The sequence below is a fragment of the Thalia democratica genome, chromosome 4 (genome assembly GCF_965202585.1).
Source record: "Thalia democratica chromosome 4, ktThaDemo2.hap1.1, whole genome shotgun sequence".
Classification (NCBI taxonomy): Eukaryota; Metazoa; Chordata; class Thaliacea; order Salpida; family Salpidae; genus Thalia; species Thalia democratica.
The window spans coordinates 9,155,794-9,175,344 of NC_139168.1; the positions used below are offsets into that span (position 1 = coordinate 9,155,794).

At 25.2% G+C, this 19,551-nt stretch overlaps 1 protein-coding gene across 1 annotated transcript; it reads right to left on the bottom strand.

Annotated features, from left to right (window-relative positions):
• Window positions 1-4,382: 4,382 nt before the first annotated feature.
• LOC145834768 (uncharacterized) lies at window positions 4,383-5,909 on the bottom strand. The gene is made up of 2 exons (XM_082942279.1): window positions 5,449-5,909; window positions 4,383-4,729 (listed from the first exon to the last, which is right to left on the bottom strand). Exons 1-2 carry the CDS (start codon window positions 5,890-5,892, stop codon window positions 4,457-4,459), a joined length of 717 nt encoding a protein of 238 aa, XP_082798405.1. The 5' UTR covers window positions 5,893-5,909; the 3' UTR covers window positions 4,383-4,456.
• Between the last annotated feature and the right edge of the window lie 13,642 nt (window positions 5,910-19,551).

The window sequence follows — 19,551 nt, forward strand, 5'->3', positions numbered from 1 at the left end:
GTGTGAGATTAACACAACTAATTTCAATGTTTTAAACCATAAATAGTATTTAATAAATTAGTATTATCTGTCATATTCTTACTACAAAAAACACTGACTACCCAATGCAGTAGTTTTACAACTTAATAAAACGGTTTTTTTTTAATTAGTTGAACTAAATTTGTTCTAGCAATATAGATTAGAATAAAAGCTTTTCAGTACTGAAGTAAAAGAATAAAGTAAAAGTAAGAAAGTTTAAGATTTTGGGTGTTCAATAAAAACGTTTATATTTTAGATAAGTTATTTGCATGTACTTTAAGTTAAGGGTTGGAAATGTACGGCCCGCAGTCAAACAGAAGATATTTAAAAAACATCATGTCTTTCGTATAAATATTGTAGTTCATCCAAGTTTATATACAAATTACAGGGTTGAAAAAGTTTTTTTTTAATTTTTATCAAGATTTTTATGTTTTTTTTTTATAATAATAACCTTTATATAATTTCAAAATTTTCATTTGTTTCAAATTTTGTTAGAATACATGTAGAAAACTTTGAGAATTTTAAGCTTATAAGTAACTATTGTTTCAGGTTTTTGGTAATATTGAACTTAGCAAAAATTAACTTTAATATACTTTTACTATAGTTTGTTAACGAAAAAAGACGCAAAAAATATTTGATTCTATAACTTGGTGCACAAATAACCTTTGAGTTATCGAGTCACACACCACGGATACCTTTTAACGTCTTGTCCAGGACTAATAACTTAACCAGGAATAAGTGGACATTAACATAACTTACCAAGTCATTGGCATTTACAACCTTAATTTAGTGGTTGAAGATATACTGTAATCACAGAGTAAATGTATAAATTTTCTAAGAAGTATTTAACTTTTTATCTTAAAAATAAACTATTCTGTGTAAACTTAAAACTATATGTTTACTCTAAAAATTAAAAAAAATATACAGCTGAAATTATGCCATATAAAATAAGTAATTAACTTAAAATATTCAATTGAATCATTAAATACCAAATATATACACAAAACAAAGTACAATATTTGTAAAATTTTATTTATTTTCATCTCCAAGTCAGCGATTCTTAAGCTCGGGTAAATTCACACCTGTGGGTAAGTTCTCTTGTTTTACAGAGTGAGTTACCTTTATTAAAAGTTATGTAAATTAAAGTTTATTAACTGTATTTTAAATTTATAAGTGAGTATTTATGTTTATTTTTTTTGCAATTTATATATCCTTTTAAAATTTAACGATTTTTTACATTCAATAAGCCTAAAATTTAAAAAAATCTAGTCTTTTACGTTAAAGTTGAACTTTATTTTGTATGTTTGGGTAAATTTGACAATTAACCTCCAAAAATGGGTACAACATGAAAAAAGGTCAAGAACCGCTTCTTTAAGAAATCAAATGTAGTTTTAAATGAATTAGTGATATTTATATCTTCCGGAATATAATTAAAATTTATTGAAGATCTATAAAATACAGTGAAATATTGTTATATAACAGAGTTCTTAAAATATTCTAATTGTACTCCATAAAAAATTGTTTTATATAATTATAAGTAATTTAACATTATGATTTATTTTTATCAAGCAACATTTTTTTTTTGGATGACATACTTCAATAACAGTTAATGGCAATGCTCATTTTTTCACAGAGCAATGACTGTGGAACAAGTTACCACAGAATGTGGTATGGTGTGAGAGGGGGGAACATTTACGATTAAAACTAAAACAATTTAATTTAGATAGTATAACTATCAGTAAAATTCAGTAACTTTTCACAAAAATACTAGAGAAACATAAATAAAACTTTTATAATGTTTGTCTCATCTAAATTAGATATTTATTTTTAATTCACTATTTGTAATATTAATTAGTTTTTTTTTCTTACGCCTCTCCTTAACAGACTATAAATTTATTAGTTTTGTACAAATGTGTTTGAATGTACAAATGTGTTTGTATGATTAAGCTATCGCCTTTTATATCAAGCAAAAAATTTAAAACTTATTAATGAGTTATATTCCGGAAGTTTATATTCCGTGAGTTATACTATTTATAACTTTAACATTGTTTAATGTTTGTTTATGTTTATTTTTTGTTGAATAATTTTTTTTTATTCCATCATTGTGTGTCCTGTTTAAATGGCTCATATTTTGATGCCTAAGTCCAACATTGCACTACAAACAATATAATAGTAATAACAATAATATTACAAAAGCTAATACTTAAAATAGGTATTTTGAACAAGAACAAGAGTATAAAAACATTTTAAAAATGTCTAAATAAATGCTAAAAAAAAGTTTAGATAACTCTCTTTTCTTTCTATATTTAAAATTAAATTATAGAAGTATAGTTTGTTTTTTCTCTACAAGCTTTGAAGTTTTAGTGTAAAAAAAACTAATTTAACTGAATAAAATTTTATGTCAAATTAACTTCTGTAGGAAATAGTTTATAAGTACACTTAATGAAAAAAAAAATGTCGGAAAACTTTAAGTTGTTGATAAATGTTTCACTTTTTTTTATGATATAAACTTTTTGCTTTGTAAGTTTTTATTTTTCAAATATTTTTTTCAACGCATCAAGTAAATAATACATATATATTGAGTAAAACTACAAACATAATAATTTTCTGGATATAACAAACAACAAAGTTAATAATAACTGAGAACAAAAATATCATTTAACTTTTAAGTAATACACAAAATTAATATTAAAGTAATCTGGTAAAAAAAGCTAGTAATAAATTCTCTTCAAAAATATGTGCCTTAATATTAGAAGTAGCTAAAGTGTGTCAATTAAAATGCTCTAATAATAAGTTTAGTCACCAACAGCATATGATTTAACTTTTGTATCTAAAACTAAAACATACAAAATGTATAAATAAAAGTTTAGGACTTACTGCTTAACAAAAGAATTCATTGTTTAATCAAAACAACTAAGTTAAAAGTACATTGATAGTTTTATAACTAAAAAGATAATAGATAAATAACTAAAAAGTCTGTAAAACTGTAAAATAGCAAACTTCTAATTATTTTTTTTTTCAATGTAACAATGAACGTTGTGTAAAATTTGTGAGAAATTAAAAATTTAAATCTGAATAATACAATACAAAGTAATTTTAAATAAAAAATTTAGTGCAATCAAAACCTCAACTAAATTAACATTGAAAAAAAAACTTTTTTTTTAACCATCATCTTATAACTTTCATGTTCTAACTAAAAATTGTTTAAAATGAACCAAACAATACTCAAATATACAATAAGTTTATAATTGTAAAACTAAAACAAACGAAGTTATAATTAGAAAGCACTTTATTAATACAGCAGAACAATGTTATGTCAATGCAACATAAATTGCATACTTTTAACAATATCTACGAAATTAAATTAGCTTAAGAAAAGAATAACTCATAGTATTATAAATGAAAAAATTTTGGTAACTAAAGTTTAAATCTCATTAAACTGCATTTAGAAAAATATAGAATAGAAGAATTACTATATAAAAGAAAATATGTTTAGAATTAATAACAAGCAAAAGTTGCATCCTATGCTTTATAGTATACATTTTTTTTAGCTTGATATAAATTATCCAGCCATTATTCTAACTCTTAGCAATTGTTTTTGTAATTTATCTAACTAATAAATATTTTTTTTCAAAAAATTTTAGTAATGAAAAAAAAAATATTGTTTACTTTAATTTGAAGTATATATTTGTTCACCTTTTTTAATACTACCGCGCCATAATAGGATACTTTTAATGGTTTATCTTAATTTTGTGTCCGGATAAAATAAACTTAAACTTTTTAAAAACATAACTTGCAATAAACTTGTATATAATTTTTTTAAAGTATATACTAAAATTTTTTAAACTAATATAAATTATTAATCATTATACTCAAAAATTACATGCATTTTATAATTATTTAATTTAGTTTTAAAGCAATTTAAGCTTTAATATTTTAAAATAAATTTTATTAATAGAAAAGCACAAAATATTTAGCATTAAAATAGCTAAAAAATATCTGCATATAGTTTTTAAATTGTAAAAAAATCAAAAAATTCAATTTAAAATGGCTATGATATCATAAAAATAAAAAAATTAGTAAGACAAAACTTTTGAATACTTTTAAAATCTAAAAAATCTTCTAATCTATGCATAAGAGGTTTAACCAACACAGTTTCATTAAAATAATTATGTTCAAAAATTTACTGCGTTTAACTTAGAAATGAATAAATTAATTACAATCCACTGTTACAACTATCATCAATTTATCAAAACCGTAAAGCATAGTAAATCTTAAAATTGACTTAAAAATGCATAAGAATATATTATTAATCTTAATATTCTCACAAACAACCAGTTATGTACAAGGTAACAACATTTGATAATATATATATTTAAAATCAATCATAGAGTCTTGCTTATAAATGAATTGTCCAAACACAACCCTTTGTTACGCATCACTGAGTCTTGCTGGCAAGTTTGGAAACCTTCCTTCCTCCTCCTAATCCAACCTGATTCCTCCTTTCCTTCCTCTCCTGATGCCTGATCAGCCTCTCCATCATCCTCTTCTCCTTCTCCTCCTTGATCATCTCCTCCTCGTCTATGACGTCATCGCCCCACCCGTTTGTGACGACATCGTCGTTCCAGTCGGTGAGCTCGGCCGGTGGCAGAGACTCGTCCATTTTCAAGGGTTGGTTAAATTGGAATGTCTCTTTGGGTTTGATATAGACCTTTAAATGTTTTTTAGCTTTTTATAGTTGTAAACTTATTGTTCAACATTCAAGAGTTAAAGTTTTAACTTTTTAGTTGTTCTATAAAGCTTTTAAATTCTATTTTGGTTTAAAATTATATTGGTTTGTAATACTTTAGAATGTAACTTTACACCTAATAAATAACTTTAAAACGAGTTGATTTATGAAGCTGTTGAAAAGAGGATTTAGCATAAATTTCTTCTTTTTAAACAGAGTTTTTACTCTTTAAACCAAACAAGACAGCCAGAGTTGATGAGAAAACTAAAAAAGTAGTATAAACAAAAAGCTTAAAGTAAATACTGTTAATTTTTACTAAGGTTGAGTTCATAAAAATAAAAAATAATAAAAAGCAGTTAATTAAACACATTAAAAAATAAGATTATTGGTCATAAAAAACTAACACAGAATTTTGAAAAAAACATCCTAAACAGGTTTAATTAAGTTTTTCAGTTTGTTGAAACTATCTTTAATAAGCCTGCGTGTGTGATAACATTGTTTTTACTAGAACTAATTACTGACTTTAATAAACAATACTATTGTGATAGGTAAGATGTTACTAGAATAGTAAAAAAAAACTGATTGACTCCAACAATTTAGGGAATATTGTATATAGCTAAAGTAAAACTAGATGCAAGACTGTAAAATAAATTTACTTTTTTTTTTTAATTTGTTGAACATTTAGTTTATTTAATGCATACCTTTTTGATCTTCACCACAGGCTCCATGTCCGCAAAATAATCAACTTCCTCCTCAACCGCTTCGTCTTCCTGCTTGGTATCTTGCTGCTGCTGGTTGTTATCCCAACTTCCCCATTCCTCAAAGTTGTTCTGCTCTTCTTCATGGTAATCTTGAGGCTCTTGCATAGGAGCCTGGTAGGGTTGAGGTGCGAACTGCTGCTGGTTAGCGTAGTTTTGCTGGAGTGGATTGGAGTAATTTTGTTGGGGTGGATTTATGTAGTTCTGTTGGGGTGGCAGAAAGTTTTGGGGCTTGTTGTTGTCAATGACGATGTTCAGGGGCACGTCATCATTGATGTCGTCCGTCTTCTTCTTGTTCCTGAAGCACAACGCCTTCCTGGACACTTTGAAGACAGAGAAGAAAAAGTGCTGGACGGTGAGAAGGAACCTCCAGATGTAGAAATTCATTTAGTGTTATTTATAATACAAACTAGAGTAACAGTAAACAGTTTATCAAAGTATAATCTCATCAAAGTGTGTGTGATTGTTGTTAAGATAAAGCAAATAAATACTATTTAGTTATTGATACAATTAAAAACAATGAATCTCCAGATGTAGAAGTTCATTTGATGTTATTTATAATATGAACTAGTAACAGTAAAAGAGTTAATCAACGTATAACTTCATTAAAGTGTGTGTGATGGAAATAAGTGTAATTTAGTAATTGATATAATCTTACAACAATGAACATGTAGGAATTCACTTTGTGTTACTTATCACACTGATTATCGAAAAAATCCAAGTTTATTTACCTTGTATACCAGCAGTGTTTATGTATAAAAAGTACTTAGCTACCATTAAAAAGAAATTTTTAAAATCAATTTTCAACATGATTAATTTTGGTTCAGGTAGTCAGTTTAACATTATAAAAACTATTTAAAAGTTTAAAAATGTAAATTTGAAATAAAATAATTAAAAATTTATATATTTAAACTTAATTTAATGTTTTTATGTAAATTATTTTTAATAAGTGTGTTAATAACAAAAAATTTATATTTATTTATAGTAATTAAGGTTTAAAATAACTACAAGTGTTAAAAAAAAAGTTTTCCATACTGTAATTAAAAATAAATGTTTTAGAATTAATTCACAGCTTTAAATATTGTACTAACCTACTGTATAAAAATAAACCTCATTTTCAAGTCTAACTTTTGTAATTAAAAAATGCTTAAGGTCATAACAGGGTAGTCCAACATTATTTTTACAAAAAAAACCAATGGCTCCTATAAAAAAGCTCTTAGTATAAACTACAAGTTAATTTTTATAAATTTCAAAATTTTATGTAAGTTTAAAAATATTTTAATTTTTGTAAAAAGTTACCAATACAACCATATTAATTTCAAACTTTTCAGGGTCAATATTCTCAAAAATTTTAAAAATCACTAAAAACCTTTCTTACTTTTTTAAGCTAGAGTCCTCAAACTATCAGAACACATTTCTTTTATAGTTCAAAACAGTTAGATTGTTAATAATATTTAAAATTAAAAATTAAATGAAAAACAAATAGCTTTATTCCATAAAAACTTTTATATTAAAAAAATCTGCATTGGATTGATTTAAATATTAGTAGTGGACTTTCTGTGAAAATTTGAAGAAGACTGTAGGGTTGCCACAGATCAAGCTGAGAAACATTTCCTGACTTTTTAATAAAATTTTCCTGACTTTTCTAAACCATGCTCTTAAATTAAACACATATTGTTAAATACATAATCAAACACTTAAAACTATACAAAGCTTTCAATCTCATTTTTTATAAGTTAAAACAACAGTTTTTTTTTTGCTGAATTCAATCATTTAACTTCATTACATCACTTGAACCATATATGTATGATTGATGTATTTGCAATAAACAGCTCTATCAGCAAAATACTTGTAACTTTTAACTTATAAACACAACTTGTCTGAAATAAGAATCTTTATTTTAGCATTTCCTAACTAAAATGTATCTAAACATATAAGTAACTTTTACAGTTAAAAACTTAAAACAATAACCAACTTTTACAACTTAAACCTTAAAACTTAGTTTAAACCTTAAAACAATAAAAAACTTAATCAAACACAGTTTTTTTTACTTTATCTACTAATTTTTTTTCTCTGTTTCTTTTTTAGAACTTCACCCTTTTCATCTAATGAAGATATGCTTTCCCTCATCTGGTCTGCATCCTGCAAAATTTTCTTGGCAATTGAACCATTTGCCACATTTTATTTAAATGGCTCTCATCTGCTGCTCCTACACTTAGCAAAGAGAATCTTTTCTTTAAATATAACCATAATTGTGGGATTCATTGCTTTTCTCTTTGCACTCATTTTATTTGTTGTTACCATGTGAAGTCATTGAAAATTAAGTAATTTTTTAATTTTTAGAAAAATCTTGCAATTTTCGTCTGACTTTAAAAGATTTTTAATTTAATTTTTACCTTTGGAAGGTTTTGAAAACAAGGAATTTTATAAATCTGAACAAACAAAATCTGTATTTTTTTTAAAGCTTGACAAATTTCCTGACTTTTCTTTGAAAACCCCCATTTTTCCTGACCTTGTGGCAACCCTGAGAATGGATAAAAAATAAATGAGAAGATAGATTATTAACAAAATAGTTTTTTTCATGTTGGGTTTTTGCATTCCATTAAAAATCTATTGACCTTACTTATTTTGTAGCTTATATCTTAAAGTTACTTTGATTTTTTTATTTTTGTTAAAAGTTTTAATAGCTTAGATTAGGGGTGGGCAACGTACGGCTCGCGGGCCGGATCCGGCCTGCTGAGTGAAAATGACTGGCCCGCGAAAGATGTGACAGGCATGCAAAGGGTCAATATTATAAACTTTTTATAAAACTTTGTATCATATTTAACAAAACAAAACTGTAAGAATTTGACTTTAAAAACATGCTAAAAAATGACTTTATAATTTAATGTGTACTAATAAATACACCATTTTTTCCTAATACTTTGTGTTGTTCTAACTTAGTTGGAATATATTTTTGTCACATTACCTCAAGCAAAGTGTTTTTTTAAGTACAATATTTTATTTACTACCTTTGTCAATTATAATGTAAGTTATATTTATAGTTATTATTTGAACAAGTGACATGTCTCAATCTACATCTTAAGCTGTCAGACTTGAAAACGTTTTGTGAATTTAAAGGATTCAAAAAAGAGATCAACTGTATCTATAAAATTAGATTCCAGCCGGATCCAATACTTTTATTTAAACTAGAATCCGATCGAATTTGGATCTTGATTTAAAATTAGTACCTAGTCGGATTCGGATCTAAAAAGTCATTTTTTGGCTAGATCCGGATACTGGATTCGGTAAAGAACTAATTCAAGATGCTCCGGCCAACTGCTAATTTTTTTCCGGATACAGCCCATTGATTGAAAAACACTGCCCACCCCTAGCTTAGATAAAGCTCTTGACGAACTTGTGAAAATCAAGGTAGACCCCTAAGTAAATTTTTGGGTGTTATGTCACAAAAATAGTCTTAAAATTAGACTAATTTATAAGTAAAGTTTTATACAAGCTTGTACTTATTATTTAAGAATATATTTATTAAGTTTTGTATTAATGTGGAGTGTTTAATAAAACTTTTATTTTGTGAAAGTATTACTACTTAATTAATAAATTAAACTTAAGCTATGTAAAACTTTATATGTTTATGTTCACACTATAAAGGTCTTTGTATAAAATAAGTTTGTAAAAAATTAGTTTAGTTGTTAAACTTTGCATTTTATCCTAAAAGTTTAGCATAAGTAAAGTTAGACAACTCAATAATGCTTTATGGGAGGCGCAAACTAAGAAGACAAAAGTAGACTTTTTCTTTAAAGTTATAAATCCTCCTTCAATTTTTAAGTATTTGTTTAGAAACTTTCTCAGAGTAAATCTTATAGTTGTTTTTTCAATTGACAAAATAAGACAAAAAGCTCTGATACAAAAACTCCTTATAAAAACAGTTCAAATTTTGCAGACCTGTTGTTGAATGTACAAGCTAGTATACATTTGTTTCTTTATTACTTTAACTAACGTATTAAAAAACTTACAACCTTTAACTGTACCTTTATCAATAGTACCTAAATTTGCTTTGTCAAAGTAAGTATAGGCCATCACCCAAAGCGCTCTAAAACAAAAACTTCTTATAAAAACAATTCAAATTTTGAATACCTGTTGTTGAATGTACAGCCTAATATAAATTTGTTTTTTACTGTTCTTACTAATGTATTAGAACCTCCACCACCATCTTAACCTAAAAAACACCTAGATTTGTACAATGAAAAAATAATTTTAAGTTAACTTTGATAAATTTTGAACAACCTATAAGAAAAAAAAATTCAACTTTAGCAAAATTTCTTTTTTAAAAAAACAAAATAAATATGTTTTGATTAAATTATTTTCATAACTTTTTTTTCAATAATCCGCTTTCTAAAAGTTTTTTGTAATATTGAAAAGTACATTTCCTAAAAATCTGAATTAGGTTCTTTAAAAATAAAGGTGAATTTTAGTGATTTTTTTAACATTTGGAGAAAACTTTCATTCCATATGGTTGTATTAAACTTTTTTACAAAACTGGTTATAACTTAATTTCTTTTTTTTTTTTTTTTACAAAAAGCTTGTTCTAGTATACGCTTTCAACTTTCAAATAAGAGTCTATGCTAATTTTTTTAAATAAAAGTTCAACCCTCATGTGCCCTTAAAGCAGAGTTTGCTAACCAGGTAAGCTTGCACCCCTTGGTGTTGCAAGGCAGCATTTCAGGAGGTGCTTTTATTTTTTTTTTAGATAAATAAAGAAATTTTTCTTTAACTTGGGGACTGTAAGCCAAAACTTCATTTACTAAACAAACCATAACAATTAATTTTTTTTAGCTAACAAGTAATTTCAATCATAAATAAAATTAATATTTTGATAATTATGTCTTAATTAAATTGCATAATTTTAACAAAGCATATAAACTCAGTACTAATTTAGTTGTTGTTTTGATTTAAAATAACATTACTACCTTAACCTAAGCTAAAGTTTGTTATAGTTATTTTGTTTTTGAAAAATCAATAACTTTTTACAAATTTTAGATGAATGTGGGTTTACAGTTTTTAATTATAAGTATTATTAAGCTTAAGCTAGCACAGTTGATTTCTTTTTAGTACCTAATTTATATCAAAATGTATGAGAAGTTTTTGTTTAAAGTTCAAACATAAAATTGATTTATTTTTTGGTTCTTTCCTCATTTTGCATATTTTTTTTCAGATCCTAAAAAACAAACTTACAAAGTCATAGACCAAAGTGTTGTTTTTGTTAAATAAATCTAATAAAAAATTGTGTCTTAGTAATCCTTTTTTTGGGTTACAATTTTTATTTAGTATTTAACTATTTATTATATCAGAGAAAAGGAAGTAGAACGATATTTATGTGCAGTTTGGTTTTACTAGCACTGAAATAAATAAATTTGTATTAGCATATTATCAATTTTAGTTTAAAGTTAAGTTAAAGGTAAAAAAACTTTTGAATATTATAAAAACATTGAAAAGATTCTTTAAAGCTACTTTAAATGTATTTTTTAATAAAAATCATTGATAATAACAAAATTTTATCTATATGATAGATTTTTGGTGTCAAGTCAAAATTTTTATGCTTGAGATGTGAAAATTGTTAAAAATTCTAGATTTTTCTAAGTTTTTTAGTGATTTTTGTTCAAAATTTGAGGTTTTGAAGGTGTATTTTGCCTAAATTGACAAATTCTAGGTTTTTCCAGCATTCCAGGTTTAGTGGCCACTCTGTGAAGAGGTGATAAAGCCATGTGTATAACAAATGAAAAAAATATTCTCAAATTATTTTTTTATTCTAGTTAATAAAAAAAAAAGTTTTTTGTAAAAATTTCTTTCTACTTTTGATAAGAAGGTGATTAATTTTTTCTAATTGATTTAAAGATAGGGAAGGTAGAATAACAACTGATGAGCTCAAAACTCACTAGCTTGACATTCAGAAAAGGTTCTTTGTGGTAGAGATTGGGTTCAGAGGTTTTCTAAGTGAAAAAAAAAGGTAAATAAAACTTGTTTAAATGTAGCATGTTGTATTTTTTAATTTCCATACATTGAATTTTTGGTAATATAGTACACTTTTTAAAGTATGATATACAAATGTTTACCTTTTTCTTTAAAATCATTCTTAAACATGTCATTGCATGAGCTGCAGGGGGTGAAAAATCAAATTAAAATATTTTAGGGGTGCAGGGTAACAAAAGAGCTGGAAAACACTGCCTTAAAGTATTTATTATGGTAACAATGTAATGTGCTTTGTCAACAACTCATTGTGGGTTCACTCTGGTGGCAGTAACAACATGGTTGAATTGTTGTAAATTTTTGTTATAACTTTAGTGAACATTTGCTTAGGTATTTTAATAGTTTTACCATAATTTGTTTTTTTATGATTGATACTTTAGCTTTGTGAGTGTTCTCAAAATAGTATGCCACCAATGGTATTTTATTAAAAAGGTAGTTTTTTGTTTTTTTTGTATTTTTGCTTAATTACATATTAGATTTTAATAAGGCAGGTAAATATACAAATGATGCAACACCCACTCTTTTGCCGAAGAAAATTTTATTGTTGCAAAAGAAAAGTTTAAGACTGATAAAGAAAAAAAGGTGAAATTATAAAATATAATTTAGTAGCATTAAAATACAGAAAGTAACTTTTAACATCAGCTAAACTCTTAGTCTTGAAGTTTTATTATTTCATTAATTAAATAGCTTTAACTCCCAATGATTTATGGTTTGCAGAAAAATAGGATATTTTTAAAATTTGATATTTTTTTATTGATTTTTGAGAAACATTACCTGAGCATAGAAGGGAAATCACCCTTGCTAGTAACAATTATTGAGGGGTGGACTAAAAACTCGTTTTTTTTTTATGATCATTTCAAACTAACTTTAAAGTAACTATTTTCAAATTAATATTTTCTTTTAGTTTTAATTTTTTTTTGAAAAGAAAAATGCAAGTTAGTTTTGATTGGCTAAATAAAAAAAAAACGAGTTTTGAATCCACCCATTATTGAGCTCAAGTTATCTTGTACTTTAACTTTGCTTAACAACTTGTAAACTATTGATCCCTTTTTTTATTGAAATTAATATTTTATTTGAGTAAAACATCATAATATTTTTTTTTCCTTTTTTTACAAAAGTAAAAAACCTTATACAAATATAAATTACTTGATGACTTAAACAAAATTAATGTAACAGTTCACCTTCATTCATTAAATTCAAATTGGTTTAATAAAACCATTTTACGGATTTTTAGCTTATTTTTTCACTTTATTTCTAATTCAATTTTAACAATTTTTGTTCTATTTTATTGATGCAAAAATACCGATACGCGCAAAAGTGACGAATCGTGAAAAAATTACATCCGTATAGAAGTAAAAGCACTTGCAAAAACGATACTCCGTGCGATACTGACATGACAAGACAACTCTAAAAAAAAACACTAACTAAGCAAAATTAACAGAAATGTATAAATGAGCTTTTTCAGCTTATTTGTGTATTCAATAAGTATTTATTAGCTTAAAAATTTTAACAAAACACAATTTGCATCACTCGAACTTAAAATAATTCAAATTTGTAACAATATTTTTATATGCAAATATTCTTCTTTAATTAAATTTTAGGTAAAAACATTTAAGAAATGATTTTAGATTTTTTTTTAATTAAAAATTGTTAACTCAATCTGATTTAGTTTTAAGTGACCATAAAAACTTTATATTTCAAGTAGTTTAACTTTTGGTATTTTCTTTATGTATTCTAAAAATTCAACAAATTCTTATTGTTTGTTATACTAAATAAAACTGATTAAAATATTCTAGCCGCAGGAATAATTTAAAAAAGGTTGGTGATGTAAAACGTAAAGTAAGGTAAAGTTGAATGAATTTTTTAAATGTACAAATTTAAAAATTATTTATTAAGCTAGCTTTATATGCAATTTCGCTTAAATTACTTAAACTTTATTAACTTCAGTTTGAAGTTCATAGCGTAAGCATTTTCAAAATCACTTTGTTTTAACTCGCAAAACTTTTTATTTTTGTGTAGTCCGTAGTTTACAACAAGTTAGTTTCAACTCTTTTACTGTTCAGTCATGAAGTAAGTTAGTTGTTCTCAAGCTTAAACGTCAGAATCGCAAGGCATCACTTTAGCACGAAGTATTATTTGTATCTACAGGAAATCTACTCAAGCACGGCGTCGCTTTTGCTAAGAGCGACAATTTTGAAAAAAGTAGTTTTAAAACTTCTGAAAAGTACTACTTGTATTAAAGAAAAATGTATTTACTAATAAAGGATTAAGTACATGTTTTTTTTTGTGCTTTAATAAAAAAGTTTTCTATGTGTTTTTAGTTTAATGATCATTATTTTTTTTTATTTTAGAATGCAAATTTATTACAGGTTTGTCTCTTATTAGATAAAAACAAATTACTACTAACAAGAGTCTACTAATAAAATAAAATAATAAGTACTTTTTTTAAGACTTACTATTATTACATAGTTTATTAAAAATTTTCAATTCAATATATACTAAAAAACGTATGTGTATACAAAGTTCATTAAATTTAGAATATCAGTTGTTAAACCCAGTTATGTTACCCAGGCATAATAGTTATAAAGAATTAATAAGCACCTAAAACAGAATTACTATTAGAATTAGTTTTGATACGGAAAAACAATCTATATGACAAGTTTTTAAATTTCTAAGTTTTATAAATATAATAATAAAAAGCTAGAAGCTTATTTTCAATTATTTTTAAATATGTTAATAACTTTTTGATTTAAGATTCAAATATTTCTTATTAAAAATGGAAAACAAATATGAAAAAGTTTGTAATTTAATCTAAAAAAAGTTTACATTCAGTACTTTTCTAAAAAAATTTTTCACGATTAAACAACAAAACTAAAAGTTTAAAAAAAATAAAATCTTTTTTGTTAAATTTAAAGTTGTAAACACTTATAAAACTATCTGATATAGATTTTTATTAAACGATTTTAAAATAAATTTGTGTATTGGATAAATAAAAATAAAAATAACGTAAAGTACCATTTATGTTGTAAAAACGTTTAAAAAAAAAGTTTTCAAGAAAATTTTTGTTAAAAAAAAATTACCAAAGTTTGTTTAAAGTTTTTGATTTATCTGTCAAAAAAATTGAAATTAACAAACCAAACTTGAATATTAATTTTTCGTGAACTTTATGTATAAATTGTTAAAATAAGTTGTACACAAATTTTAGAACAAAAGACTAAAATCGTTCTGATAAAAACGTAATCTCGCTTAATATAAAATTTAAATATGAAAATAAAAATTCTACTGAAACATCAACCGCATGCTTTTCAGCGCCGGAAACAAACTTTGGGGGTCTGTGACGTCAAAATTGTTGAAATCGTACCACCACATAAACTCTTGACCTTTGTCGCCTTTGGAACCGTACAAACCTGGATGTTTTATTTATTATCAACTATTTTGGAAAACTCAATATAACTGTAGTTTTTTTTTATTTTTAACTAGAAAAATAATAAAGTGCTTCTCGTTAATATGGCCATTTGTGAAATTTTTATAATTATTGCCGAATTAATCTTTAGCTGGATAAAAACAAAACCTCGTTTTGTCGTTAAATAACATACCTAATTTATAGCACGCATTGCATATTATAAAAAACACTTTTAATTTTCTATCAATGAAACTTATTTTATTTTTTTTCTAACAAAAATATTAAAACCGACAAAAGTAAACAAATAAAAGTATGACAAAATTGAATTTATATTATTAAAAACAAATCACACCGTAAACAATTTAAATTATATTTGTTCGAAGTTTCAGCTAATTTTATTAAATATACTTCTTAGCTCAAACCGGCCGGATTAGCGAGGACCGGATAAGCGAGAGTGCACTGTACTATATCCCACAACCGTACTAGTAGTTTTTTGCTTTAAGTTTAAAATATTCTTTTACTCTTGAATCTTTATAACACAAGAAGACTAATACAGTAAGCTATTGATTTATTTACTAAAAAAGAGGTACATATGTAAAAAAAAATACTGGTTATGGTTTTTTATTTTCTTGTTAAAATACTTTAAAAGTAATCCGGGCATAATGATGAGCTAAACTAAAGTTTTCAAAAATTTTCATAAACTTTCTAGTGCAGAACCAAAATAAAGTCTTGACATATTACTAGAACAATTAAGGAACATGCATATTTGATAAGAAAATATTTTTATTAATGTAGCTAAATAATCATATGATAAATCATAAATATAATTATATAGTAACTAGTAAATTAATTAAACCGTTCATGTTGTTGAATCCGCAGTTGGACCACCAGTTGGCGCCATTTCCGTGGTTTCCCGCGCAATTGTCGTCATGGAGATCGTTGTCGCGCCCCCAAGTGGTGAACCGCATCCCGTTGTGCGTCTGAAGCCCGTCACCTTGTGGATAAAAATCATTAATTAAAAAAAAAATGATAAATTACAATAATGACGAAACATAATGTAATAAAAAGAAAAAACCTGGCGGATAACATTATTGTTAAAATGTAAAGTTTTTCTAAATAGGCAATAACAAGGGAACCTTATTAAAACACTACCTGGTAAATTATTTAAATATATTAAATTAAATAAGAAAAAAGAATCAAATAGCAATAGATTTAGTAGTAAAGCAAAATTTAAGAAAATTTAATTTTTATTTGTAATTGTTCTCAGTTATTTTCAGAATGTATATCGTATAAGAAGTAAAAAACTTGATTTTTTTTTTTGTTTTTTCTAAGTAACATAGTTGAGATATACTATTTAAAAAGTTACTAATATAAAAATTTTTGATCTTAAATTTTTGTAATGTTAGTTTTATATAAAAACAACTCAGTTTTCTTAAAATTTTCAGAAAATTTATCATTAATAAGACAAGCTAAAATATTTTAATTAACATATATAAGAAAAAGAAGATAATATTAGAATAATTAAGTTTGATTACAAACTTTAATGTAATTTGATTTTAGTTGTAAAACAAAGCTTATCTTAAAACAATAGCGCTAAATGTTAGTTTTTGTTGTCCGGAAGTAGTATTCTTTGTAGTTAAAGCTTTCAAGTATATTTAAAATTAAAACTGGTTAGAACGGTTTAGTAATTTTTAGTTATTTTTGAATTGTAATTGTAATAGAATATAAAAATATTGATTTTTCTATTCTATTCTTCATAAGTAAGTTTAATCTATTGTAAAATATTATTTTTTCAATAATTTAAAAATTAGTCAGCAAATATAGCTCAACTAAGCTTGTGGATAAACATTTTTTAAGGTTCATTCAAAAGCTTTGACTACTGTTCATAAGTACCAATTTAAACTTATGTATTAGATTAAGTATAAAAATACAAAACAACTTTTTTTACTAACTTGCATTACCAGAAAGGGTACTTGTATCTACACGAAGTTGGTATTTTTCTGTTGCGTTTTCTATGCGAAATAATCTTAAAAATAGAAATTTAATAAAATAAAGAAGTTTTACGTTTAAGTCATATAACTAACTTCGCAAAAAAAAAATTACTGAAAATCTTTTAGCACTTTTGACTCTAGTTAAAAAAGAATTTAATTTCTTTCAATCAAATGATTGATGGTTGTTTTTAATAGAAAAATTTTAAAGTCTAGTATTGTACGACCTTAACATTTTTTCTTTATAGCAATTGTATAACAATCTTTCAACTTACTTATACTGAGCAAAGGTGTTTATGTCTTCGAAAGTAGTCATTTCAACTCTCAAGTTGAAAAAATCACCCTTCGTTAATTTGTTAAGACTTTCCAATCCTGTATAACATTATAATCTTTATAGTTTAGTTTATTTTTATCAGTATAACGAAAAAAAAGAAAAGAATTAATGTTAAAATTTTGTTACTACTTTTTTTATCAAACTAGACTTAATAACTGTAGATAAAAGTTTATAGACTTAAAAATAGTACTAAAAGTTTATATTATAAAAATAACCAAAATACTCTCTCTCAAAAAAAGTTAATACCAGTTTTATTTTATACTCAATAGTTGTTTATACTCAATGAGGCAGTTTAAACTAAACTAGTATTAACAAATATTTATACAACTAACCGAGCCAAAATTCACCGGACAAATTGCCAAAACCACACTCAAATGATCTCCAGTTTCTTGTAAAGTTTACAGACCCGTCGTACCTGTTATGAAATACCTGGAAAAAAAGTCAAGTAAATTTTTAAAAGATTACTAAATTTAAAATAGGTTTTTGCATTCTTTTTTTTTATGGTAATTTATGTTTAGAGTCATACTAGTTTAAGTAGTGTTACATAAAGGAAAAGCTACATAATATTAAGTGAAACAGATTATAGGTGTCTCATGTATCTCATAAAAGTTATAAAATACCTTATTTTTTATATTTATGTACTATTTTAATTATGTAAACAAAACGAATTTAAACGATTGTACTGTTTATAAAATAAATATATGCTTCTAACGTTTTATACAAGAGCTGAGAATTTTAATAAAACTAGTTATTACCTTACCATTGTTAAAATCTACATAAATTCCATTAACTATAGCAGCAGGCAATTAAGCAATAACCAAACAATTAAGTTTTTAAACTTAAACTATTTTCATACTTTATCTTATAACAATTAGGCATTATAGAGTAAGTCAATTTGTAATCACATCATTAAAAGTATAAAAAACTAAAGTATGTTTATTATTTAAGATATTATTAATAAAAGTTAACATACAATCCAACCACCCGAATCATTGGACATCTCACACCTGGCATTTATTTTGTCTTCTCCGTTTTCAATCAAGTAAGTTCCGCTTACTGAGCTCGAATCGGTTTCTTTGATCTTTTTACAACTTTCTCCCTTACCTTAAACGCAGAAATACTTTAATTTACAAAATGGTTAAAAAAAGCTCAAACAAGCGATTTTAGTTTTAGCTTTTAGCTTACAAATGTATTTTTTGAAAATTATATTATTATCAATACAACTTTTTTTCGTGTATCTAAAACAAAATTGGTGCAATGTTATTAAAGTAATTAAGTTATAAGTTTACTTTAAAAGAAATAAATTTATTTAAGTTTTTAAAAGAACAAAAGTTAAAAGCATATGTTATACTTTAAGGATAAAAAATTTTTAAACACTAATTTTTCAAGTAAACTAATTAAGTGAGAGTCTGAAAAATTTTTCATCAAATTTAAAAACAAAACTTGATGTCAACCACACAAGCATTTTTAACTGGTGTATAACTTTTAAAGTTATCTTGAGGTACGTTCACATTTAATTGGTTAATAGCGGTCAATAGCGTCTTTTTCTTAAGTTAACCAACTTGAAGCTTTTAAAAGTTAAAACTGTTTTAAGGTGAATTTACAGTCTATTTAGTTACTAATGTAAACCAAGAACATTTAGAGCTGTTGGTGGCGTGCAAAAATCAGCTGACGTGACGGACTTCGTGGTTGCAGCGGGTGATGACGTCATAGTGTGTGTCGTTTCAGTAGGTATTGACGTAGTTTCTTGCATTCTTTTAGTTGATGTAATTGTTGTTGGTTCAAAATCGAAATGGGAAGATGAAACTGAAGCAGTTGTTAGTTGCACCTTTATAAAGTAAATAGTTCTTTTCAATTTTCAAGTAACTCTTTTAAATAAGATTTTTCATAAAATGTGTTAGGTTTAAAATTTAAACTCACTTGCATAGTTTAATTTATACTGTTTCGTAAAAAACACGTTTATCTATATTACCTTGTTTGTGGCTGTTAGAATAGAGAACATCCCAAGAAAGTACAAAGCTGCTACAATGCTCAATATATTCAGAAAAACCAGCAGTATGGTAATAATTAACTTTTTTTTCGAAGATGACATGTCTCTATTAATATTTTCTGTTAAATATGCATGTTTTTTAAAGAAAATATAAAAGTCTTATAGAGTTATTTGCGTATTAAGAATAAATAAAAAATTACTTTTTGTCACTCAAAACCTGACTGCAATTAATGTTTGTACTTTTTATAAAAAAAAAACTTTTTGTGTTTGATTTTACTACAATTCTTTATAAACTTTACACTAAACA

Coding starts and splice junctions, on each gene's coding strand:
- LOC145834768 (XM_082942279.1), bottom strand. CDS start 5,892: ATGAATTTCTACATCTGGAGGTTCCTTCTCACCGTCCAGCACTTTTTC. Junction 4,730..5,448: donor CTGTGGTGAAGATCAAAAAG/GTATGCATTAAA, acceptor AAACATTTAAAG/GTCTATATCAAACCCAAAGA.